The sequence below is a fragment of the Chaetura pelagica genome, unplaced genomic scaffold (assembly GCF_000747805.2).
Source record: "Chaetura pelagica isolate M959 unplaced genomic scaffold, ChaPel_1.0 scaffold147, whole genome shotgun sequence".
Classification (NCBI taxonomy): domain Eukaryota; kingdom Metazoa; phylum Chordata; class Aves; order Apodiformes; family Apodidae; genus Chaetura; species Chaetura pelagica.
Window position 1 is genome coordinate 1,153,600 of NW_009954194.1, and position 10,562 is coordinate 1,164,161.

The 10,562-nt window shown below is 37.0% G+C and overlaps 1 protein-coding gene across 2 annotated transcripts in view; it reads left to right on the plus strand.

Annotated features, from left to right (window-relative positions):
* The window catches only part of PROM1 (prominin 1), a 55,210-nt gene that overhangs the window by 23,476 nt on the left and 21,172 nt on the right, over positions 1-10,562 (plus strand). For both annotated transcript variants that reach the window (XM_010003093.1, XM_010003094.1), the window contains 3 exons: positions 4,202-4,322; positions 7,293-7,356; positions 9,576-9,665. In XM_010003093.1, the coding sequence (XP_010001395.1) occupies positions 4,202-4,322; positions 7,293-7,356; positions 9,576-9,665 (275 nt within the window). The remainder of the gene's footprint in view (positions 1-4,201; positions 4,323-7,292; positions 7,357-9,575; positions 9,666-10,562) is intronic.

The window sequence follows — 10,562 nt, forward strand, 5'->3', positions numbered from 1 at the left end:
TGACAATAATCAAATGGGTTTAGTCCTGTGCACATAAAATGCTTACAGCTACTTGCAAAAAGAGCCAAAAGAGCAGAAACTTGAATGATCTCTTCTAATATAGGGTTACATCAAGATTTACCATGAAAACACCAAGAAGTGGATCCTCTCATTGTTTAGGTATAGATTGAACTTCATGCAGCATTGTTTGTCTCCTTTGGGAATATGTCTTCCAAACCCCTACCAGATGACTGGAATGCCATGAACTCCACCAAGTGCTGTGCTGCTTCAGAAGATGCATTTAGCAAGGCATGCATCCATCAGAGTGCCCACATCTTTGCCAGTGGAGCTTTGCTTTGAAGGCCCTCCAGTGGAACATACGTGTGCACAGCTGCTGGAGGGACTGGAAATGATGTCTAGGGGATGGACTTCTTCAGGATGTCCCATCAAAGTTTATGTTCTGCATCTTCTCTCCATCTCCCCTGCAGTACCAGCCTCTCTTAAGATTCTCTCAGTTAAAGGATCAGAACTTTAAAGAGCAGGAAATATTTTTAATTTTCTTTCCAGACCTATGATTGGAAAGATGAGTCAGCTCTATTTCCTTGCCTGGAAAAGACAGATCAAATGCATGGTAGAGAGTATTAGTAGGGGAAAGATGCTGAGCATGGAGCTTGATGCAGGTTGTGTGTATGTAGGCAACAGCTCTTGAGAGCTCAAGTAAAATGGGGATGCCTTTTCTATGGGTCAGCATGCAAATTCACACACATATGCTTGTAATGTAGATTCTCCCAAGATTTCAGCTAGTAGGTTTTACTCATGAAGAACATTATTTCTTCTCACTTCTCCACTGATACAGTGGTCTGGTAATTAGGATGAGGTTTTAATACTAAGTTCACTGGAATTATATGTAATGGAAAAACAAAGAGTACAGATTTTTCCTTTTTTTATTATAAAAAAGTTCTACCTAGATGTGCTCTCTGAAGGTGAGGCATACACAGGAAGTATGTTTTCCCCAAGGAGAGGCATAAGAAGAAAGTCAGAAGTCTTGTGATTATGTACACAGTTTTTTATCTTAAAGTGAAGAGATTTTAAGTGTGTCATTTCCAGCAGATGCACTTTGTGTTTGAAGTATTTCTATTGGTAGATTGATTTTTTTTAAAAGTGCTGATTTTGGCATTTCACATGTTTTATACAAGAATGTTGTCATACAGAGTAGGACTCTATTGCTATCAGTGTCCTGGCTATCAGATAACGAAACACAGTCAGTTTTCTGTCCAAAAAGAGTTTGTGTTATATACATCTTCAGGAAAGAATTTATGTTACCATGTGTGAAGTTAGGGAAAGCCATGTCTGAAGGAAGGGAATGATACTTGGTATCTTGGAAAGTACCTCATACTTCTGGCTTTGAGATTGGTGATAGATGTTGTTCAGAACCTGGGAATCAACAATCTGAAAAACTGGTAAAAAAGTTTGTACAGACATTTCCAGCCCATTATTTTCTTATATTTGTTTGCCAGTAGTGAGGAAGGTGACATTTCTCCAGTATGTGAATAGCCTGTTCGGTGACTTGAATTTTTTTGCAAGCACAGCTGAAGGAAAAACTTGCCCCCACCTCCCCGTTGCAACTGGATTGGTAACATTCATATCAGTCTGTGAAACCTGGCAAGAAGTTGTGTGGAATATCTGACTCCCAAAGAGGCTGTTTAAACAGTTCTCTAATCTGTTACAGAATAGGCCTGTCCTTTTTATTCCTGCTTTATGCGTCTCTTTCTTGTAGCTGCTTATTGAATGTTGACTCAAGGCTCAGTTACATAATAAATAGATTTTTCCACTCTCTTGTTATGTATTTGTTTAGTTACATTCAGAATGTAGTTGCAATTGTTCTGAGTTCCTCATCTGCTTAAAGCATCTCTGCTATCTTGTTTGCTCCCACTCCTTCCATTTAGGAGACTTAAGAGAAAAACGATCATACTCAAAGTCTTACAAAGTACTGTTTTGTTAGCTTCCAATTGACCTTTCTGCTCTATGAGCATAACATTGGAAGGACATTAAAATGTTGGCTGTCTGAAGAACAAGGATATTTTTATAAACTCTGAACCTCAGAGTGATATACAAATGTTTGCTTTTCCTGATAGCTTGAGATAGCTTGCCTTTAGATTTAATAAATAAATAAATTTTAGAAATAATAACATTGCTGTAAAGAGGAGTAGTATATTGCATGTGTCCAAAATAAAACTGCTTATTTCTGGTTACATTGAAAATTACTCGGTTTCTTAGCATTTTATGCATTCTGAGTCCTCATTTTCTTTGTGGTGGCTGATGATAATGGCTGCTCAATTGTTGATCAGAGTGGAAATAAAATGATGCCATTTGCTGTTAGTTAATAAGTAGTAACAGAAGTATTACAGTTCCTTCTTTAGTTAGTGCCTTCTGGGAAGGTAGCTATTAGCTGGTTTTGAAGACAGCTGTGAAATTTTGGATAGAGAAGCAACCTATACATGTCAAACTCAGTCATCCTGTTCTGGATTATTTTTGGTGTTGAGGAAAATGTTGGTGAAGCAATGCATAGACCAGCATCTGTGGCATATAGTCTTGCCATCTCTCTCTGTATCATGCTCTGAGATCAGAATTTTCTGCCTGAGAGCATTTGTTATAGTAGCAAAAATTCTTGTGCTTGAGATGAGTTTTCCTGGGAAAGCAAGCTTGTATGTTGTTTGGGAAAGCTAAAATAGGAAAAGCAAAATAAAGATTTGGTTTTGGATTGTTCATAAGAGGAGATGAGCATCCTCAGGCTGTTTGCTCCTGTCTTGCCAGGAGATGCTTGCCAAGATACACAAATCACAAATCATACTATTGTAGATACCCATTTGCTCTCCACAATCTCATTTCTCATTTATGTGACTGTATTATGTCTTCCTTTGAACATACATTCTTTGGAGAAAGAATTAATCTTACCATATACCTTTTTCCCAGTAGGGAGCCTGGTATGGGTTTTCTGTAATTCATATTTAAAATTATTAGTATTTAGGACTTCATGACTCCCCAACTTGGGATGTTTGACAGTCTAGGAGGAGTACAGTACCATTTGTGTTGCTGACTCCGTTCTCCTGTCATTTGGATGTCTGTAATGGCCATTCAGGGTGCTGCCTCTGTAGTACTGAGCTGTTGCACTAAGATGCAAAATAAGAGACTAAAAAAAGTTACCATCCAAGAATTTCCTGTAATGCACCTCATTCTGCAGCCTGTAGGCAGTATTTGCCCCTTGGGGGGATGTGTCGTGCCTATTGAGTGGGTCTCTGCTGCCTACCAGTTAAATCTGTGGAAAGTTAGTCCTTAATCCAGGTGGTTTTGTAGTTGGCCTGCTTTTGAGGCTACTTCCTCTCCAGTGGTTACTCTTTTCTGGTGCTTGTCTGAAAGGTTACCTATTGTGAACCTAAGATGTTTAAAACCAAAAAAAATCATCCTTCTGTTTGAGTCTGGTTTGCACCTAAACTAAACAGAAAACTAACGCTTGTGAGAGAGCTTTCAAAGCCTCTCATGGGACTTTTAATTGCCTATTTACTTACTATTTGTGCAGATCTGCTATGCTGTAATTAGAATTTTACAGTGGAGAATGATCAAATACAAAATAATCAGCAGCAGTGCTAACTGGAAGTCTAGCTCACTTTTCACTTTTTGTTTGCTATCAGGAGATGCTTATGTATTTTAGCATTAATAGGGACTATTCTTGTGCTTTTAAAACATCTATGCAATTACATAAACAAATTGGGCCATTATGAGTAAGTGTTGCTGAAGTTTCCAAATGTAAACTATTTCTTTTTACAGTTATTTTATAAGCATTTGCTTGTAGCTGTGTCAAGGTTAATACTTTTAAAAGAGCCTGATATTTCTGAGTCTTGTACCATTTACACAGGCTATACACATTTTCTGATAGCATCAAGGCAAATGGATAGGTAGCTGTACATTAATAACTTCTGAAGACTTTAGGTTAACGTTGCTTTTTTCATTTATTTTTTTTTCTTTTTTAATTACTGCCATGGCTAATTTCTCCACTCTGCTTCATAATGCGTGTGAGAATTTGTAGTAAGAAAATGTGTAAATTTATGGAGACCTCCATTTTTATAATGTTTTACTTCTTTTTGCTGTAATTTTTTGGTTCTCTTTTATGTCAGAATGGACATTTAGAGTAATAGGAAATAACTATTTTCTGTATTTTTTGTAGTGTTGGAGTGCTTTGTGCATATGCTGCCAACCAGCATTTAACTAACCAAGTCCGAGGAGCAAAGAAACTGGTTAACAGTAATTTTAAAGATCTGAAAGTTTTTCTTAACGACACTCCAGCGGTAAAGAATTTTTTGTTTATGGGGAATGAGGGTGGGAGGGAAGAGGTGTAAGTAAGAAGTACTGCAGAAAATAATTGTTTCTTTCTGTTTGGTAAAAAATCACACCTGCAGCATGTTGTTTATTCTTTGTGTGTCAGTCTCATGAAGTAGAATAAATGATGAAAGGTAAGACATTCTCACATAGCGATAGAAGTTTGGGAGTTATCCTGATGGAACAGCATTCTTTGTGCGTCATCTGAACTGTACTCCTGGAGCATGCTGTGATGATACTCGTAGACCCTTTTCCTCCTACAGAACAGCAAAAGGTGAATAATTTGGAGGAAAATACAGTTTTAAAAGGAATACATACTGAGAGAAGATATTACATGAAAATGTGGCTTTCTTGTTGCTCTTTCCTGTTTTTTTTGTATTTTGAATTTATTTATATGTGCTTTGGGAGTGAGCTACAGTAGCTTATTTTCCAGAAGTATTTTTGACTGTTTGTTTCTTTTAATCAGTGTCATACTGTGACATACTGAACAGGATATACTGTCTCCCTTTTGCTTTCAAACTTTCCTTAAGTCCCAAAAGCAATCCTGTACTATTTTTTGCATTGAAATTAAAAAAAGACATGCTAGTAAGGAAGATTTGTAAACCTTCCCCTGTACAAATTTCAGTTCTTCATGTTTTAGGAGGGGGGGAAAAAAAAATAAATCCTGTTATTTTGGCTTTAATTAATTTTAACTAATTAAACTTCAGAAAAAACTTCTTTACTGTGAGAATGACAGAGCACTGGAACAGGCTGCCCAGAGAGGTTGTGGAGTCTCCTTCACTGGAGACATTCAGAACCCGCCTGGATACATTCCTGTGTGATGTGCTCTAGGTGACCCTGCTCTGGCAGAGGGGTTGGACTAGATGGTCTTTTGAGGTCCTTTCCAACCCCTAAGATTCTGTGATTCTTTGAAACTTTATTTAATTAATCTATTTTTCTTGCACATGACAGAAAAATTAGAATTAGGTGGAGTTCACACAATTATGAGGGGTCCAATAGTGTGGTAGCATCCCAATCACAGTAACTCTGGACTCCCATAACCTTTGAGCTTTTTTCTGCTGACAGGACTGTATGGGAACAGGAGACATCTTGGGGGATACCATTAAATATTTCCGCAAGTAGAGTTGTTCCCTATAGACTTAATCATTTGCATATGATGTTGTAACAGTACAGTGATGGAGGTAGATGACAGGAAGTAGAGGTCATGCTAGCAATCTCTCTTGAAACAGGAGTGCCTTTTGTCAGTCTGGACCTAACTTGGGGCACAGAAGGATGTAATCCAGTTGCATCAGAAACCACTAGTGTCCCCTTCACAGCACTCTGAGTGCCTGCAGCAGGAAACATTGCAGTAGAAAAATGTGTTACGTGGAAGTAACTATCTGAATAGAGAAAAAAAATACACACTAGCTAGAAAGTTAACAAAAAATGCCTGAATTATTGAAGTTTAAAGTGTCAGGACTTGAACATTTGTGCCAGGAGTTCCTCAGAGTCTCAGATAGTAGTTTCTCGTTTTCCTGCAGGATTATTGATTTTTATTTTTTAGATTTGGTCGCACTTAATGATGCAGTCATCAGATATATATTCTAAGTCATTTTGACAAACAGGGTACATGGGTATCATGTATACGCACACATTTGTAAAAATTTATTAGGGGTAGGAGAAGCACTTCAGACTCTTGAAAAAGTTGTAGAATCCAACTAATTGGCTGTAAAACTCTGAAATTGTAAGTGATGTCCTTGAGTCACCAGTATGAGGTGTACAGCATATAAGAGGATTTGTAAAAAGAAGTCACATGTTTAGAGTTCATGTCATAGAAGATTTGCAGACTATGAGTATTGAGTGATAACACTATTATACAGAATCCCCTTTTGTCTGTGACGTTGCTGGAGACAATACAAAATCTGTAGCCCTGCAAACTTTTAGTCCTTAGGTTAGCCTAGGAAGACCAACCAACCAACAACTTTATTAGTAAGAAACGTAATTTTTTCTCCTTTTTTAGAAAAAGGAGGTCTGCCTGATAATTTTTCATTTAATTCCATCCACTGCTGTATGATTGATAACTTGGTTTGAGGATGGTCTTTTTTCTGTTATTTTTTTTCTTTACTGCACAAAAAGGTTGAGACTGCAAGCCAGATACACTTTGGTGCACATATGAGTCATGTTTAGAGCTGGAACCCCATTTGTCATGTATGTTAATCTTTATGCTACTTTTAACTCAGTCAGGGTAGGATTCATAATGCATTAATTTAAATATACAGAGATCAATGAAGTTTGTTTCATGTCTTTTCAAGATTAGTATAGTAAGATTTCCACTTGAAATGGTGCTTTGATAATGTTTTGTCCAAAGATCCTGGCGATAACTGCGTTGCTCTTTCATGTTGTTGCAGTGTCTGGTAGAGCCCAAGTTGTGACCCCCAAGTCTGCTTGGGGGTAAGGAAAACCATTTGACTTAAGACAGAGCAGCCAGCTCCTTTCAGCAAGAGAAGCCTTGAGAGGCTCCCCAGATACAGCTAGTCTGGTTGGTGAATTACTTCAAAATTACCACTCCATCAACTTGCCAGGTGTCACTCCATGAAGGAGGAACTAATGTCACCAGAAAATCAAGTAACAGAGATGAAGACATGCAAAACCTTATTGGCATGACTGACTTGAAGCCTCCATATGACCACAGTTCTTGCTACTTAACATTTTCAAGCTGAATCATTTCCCCCAGAGATGTTCAAATTAAGTAGATTTGCCAATTAAGCGTATATTTTATTGTGTGCAGTTCTGCCAAGCAAGGTTTTAAAATATTTAGTCAACTGAAAACAGTGGAGAGCCAGGATTTTAGGGGTTTGCAAAAATTTTTTGATTGTTTCAAAGTGGCAGTTTGACATATTATTTAAAAGCATTACTTTTTTCCAATTATTTTAATAGTGGTTTTTTTATAATCTTTTCAGCAAATAGAGTACTTGGTGAGCCAGTACAACACAACGAAGGATAAAGCACTCTCTGACCTAAATAGTAAGTACTTTGATTTAAAGGGGGTTAGCCATGTATATTTAAAGACTTCAATAAGATGATGTAAATAGCTCATAATGCAAAGTGAAATTTTATTTATGAGAACATGTTTTTCAAGCACAAGTGCTGTTCTCCATGATAAATGAGACTAAAACCTAAAATTGTTTTCATGTAAAACGTCTTGATTCTGGTGTAATGTATATTATTTCCTGAATTAAGTCTTTTTATTAAATTACTTATACAGTAAGTCAGGCTAATATTGAATTTTCCTTTTTATACTTCAGTAGTCACTAATACTTAATGCTTTTTTAGAATATTATTTCTTAATTTTTTTTAACCATGGAGCCAAATGTCAAGGAACAGAGCTACTGACTGTTTTGGTGGTTCAAATGAGCATGAGGTCTCTGTATTTGTTTTTTTTTGTTGTTATACTTTTGTCCTCTACTAAGCTAGAAATTGAAGTATAAGGTTATCTTTTTCCTAAAGCTACTTAATATATTTGCTATTTCAGAATCAGCAGCTGAATAGCAGGAGATAAAACTTGAAACACATCTGCTGCATTTGCCCCTTCAGCACAGTTAAAATATGAGGTGTCACCTTTTTGAAGCTCAGTAAAGGGAAACAATCAAACCTCTGATATTTTTATTTTTGGTTTTTTTTTTTTAATTTAAGTATTTCTTGTTGAAACTCGTAATAATAGAAAGGACTGGCCGTATTCAGTCCAGATTAGAATTTCAGATGCACTGTTAACAGATGTTTATGAATATGTGCAGGGCTGCATTTCAAACTGAAGTGAAATACAGAAATACCAAAAGAAATGTAAACAGAATTGTCACTGGGATCAAACTATACAATGTGACAGCATTCCACGTATCATTAATTGATTTATCACGCCCAGAATTAATGCTTCTCTCTAGATTTAACACGTATTTTAAAGGTAATTTTCAATACAGCCAACTTGGCATACCTTGAAATTAACGTGTCTTCTCTATGTGAGGCTCACAGTTGCAAAAGTAGTAGTAGTCTTCCTACTGAATTCTAGGCAGGAACACTCTGGTCTAAAAAAAAGTGTGTGTCCTCTATAACTCAGTGGTGATGATGAGGATAATTGTTATTGACATTTGCATTTCAAGTACTAGCTTGTTACTTTCCCAAGCACTCCAAACAAAATTTAAAATCAAGTTAGTATGTTAGTTAACAGGAACCTAACTGGATCTGTGTGCTCATCAATAAAGATAGCTTTTATTTTCTTGAAATACTAGAATTAAGTATTTGACACCTGGGGACAAAAGGATTTCATTGTAAGGGAATCAACTGTAGCATAAACCTCGAGAGAAATGTAGATGAGCTCAGTTTGCCCACCCTGAGGAAATGCTGAAAAGTGTTTTCTGCTTGATAAAAATTCTCATTCCAAGCTAGTGCTGACAGTAGTGGATACTTCTGTACTGTGCTTTATTCCCATCTCATCAAGGGCAAAAAACTTGAAAAGCTGTTTACTGGGATCTGAAAATGGAAAGGACCCAGCAACTGCCTAAAGGTTTTGTTGCATTAAGATGCTTCACCAAGCTGCTCAGTGTTTATCCGTCTTTTTGCCAAACTAACCTTCGTTTCTGGTAGGGAAGGGTTTGGAGGTGAGGGTGGCAGTGGGTGAGCGTGGAACCAGTGCTGGATGCCACGTGGGGAGGCAGGGACTGGCAGACGCGTGCTTAACATGCTTAAGGGATTTCAGTGGAGATGGCTGGCAGGTCTGGGTCGTGGCTGACCTTGATGTTGCTGGATACATGAGGAACAGGAGAAAAGAAAAGAATTTATGTTCTTTTTTCTGTTGCACTACAAAATAGTATGTAGTGAAAGAATATGCCAGATATTGGACCTCTCTAAGATAAACTGTGGGAAAAAAATCTATTTCTGAAAAAGTAGTAAATGAAACTAAATACATATTTTGGAGTTTCTTGAAATATTGTGTCTTCAGCTGTATGGCCAAGTGCTAGTGAATATTCCCTGCCATGTTTGGATTTACTGCTTTCATTTATAGGCCTATAGCTAACTGTCAGAGAACTGTATTCCTGCATTGTTTTCTGTCACTAAGTCAATTAGGGGTCTTAGGGGAGTTTCAGCGCTATATGTATACTTTGTTAAGTAAGAGTCTGATAGTACCTATGCTAAGAGGTAATTTAAACTTAACTAATGTATAATGGGTTTTTTATCTTTCCATACTACAGATGTTGGACCTTTGCTTGGAAGTAGAGTTCAAGAACAGCTGGGAAAAGAAGTGCGTCCGGCTCTTGATGCAGCTCTGACAATGGCAGGAGGTAAAAATGTACATATTATTGTATTAATGTTGTGTTGCCATGGTAAGACAGGCATCATCTTTCCACTGCACAGCATGGGATGGCTTTATGCAGTACCATGATTGAACTTATCATTTTCTGCATTCCTTGATATTTCCTTTAAACTGAGGATTTCAGGTATTTTAAGGTTTATAGATATATGTAAAACCTGAATCAAGATTTAGATGCCATTGTTGTTACCTACTTTCAGCAGTCATTGAAGAGAGATGAAATCTGAATTCCCTTTTCTTGGTTGTTGTCTCCTTTGAATGTAAGAGAGACAGGAAAACTGGTTTAAGAGCTGTCCTTAGGTATTTGTAGATCAGTTTTTGACAGGTCAAGGAATGAACATAGAATGGACTCATCCTATAAACCACCAAGCCTATTGTGAGAGTGATAACCATAATTTCTTCATTGTATCTTTCAGTTTAGCATTTCTCATGTTTAGTTCTGTCTCTGTTTTTAAAGAAGATATGCTTTTATTATTTTTTCTGATTAAAAGGTTTTTTCAGGGTTCAGACACAGCTTCTAGAGTAAAGGGAAAGGCATCTGTCCACTTAAGTCACTTTGGTTTTTTTCACCCATTAATTCATTCTCATTCACTCGTCATCATTCTCCTTTTTTGCTTTATTTCTCTTATTTGTCTTGAAGTCAAAGTGGAAAGGGCTATCAAAGGTAAAAAGTACAACAAAACTTCGTGTTGTGTGAAGTGTGCTTGTTTTGTAATTTGTGTATTTTTAGTTGTATCTGTGTGGTTTTTTGTCTACTAAACACCTGTTTGTGGTTGTTTTTTTGGCTTGATGTGACTGGGATGAAATCTAAAGCCAGACAGTGTTGAACAGTCATTGGTGCTTACAAATGCAATATGGTCTCTTTCCC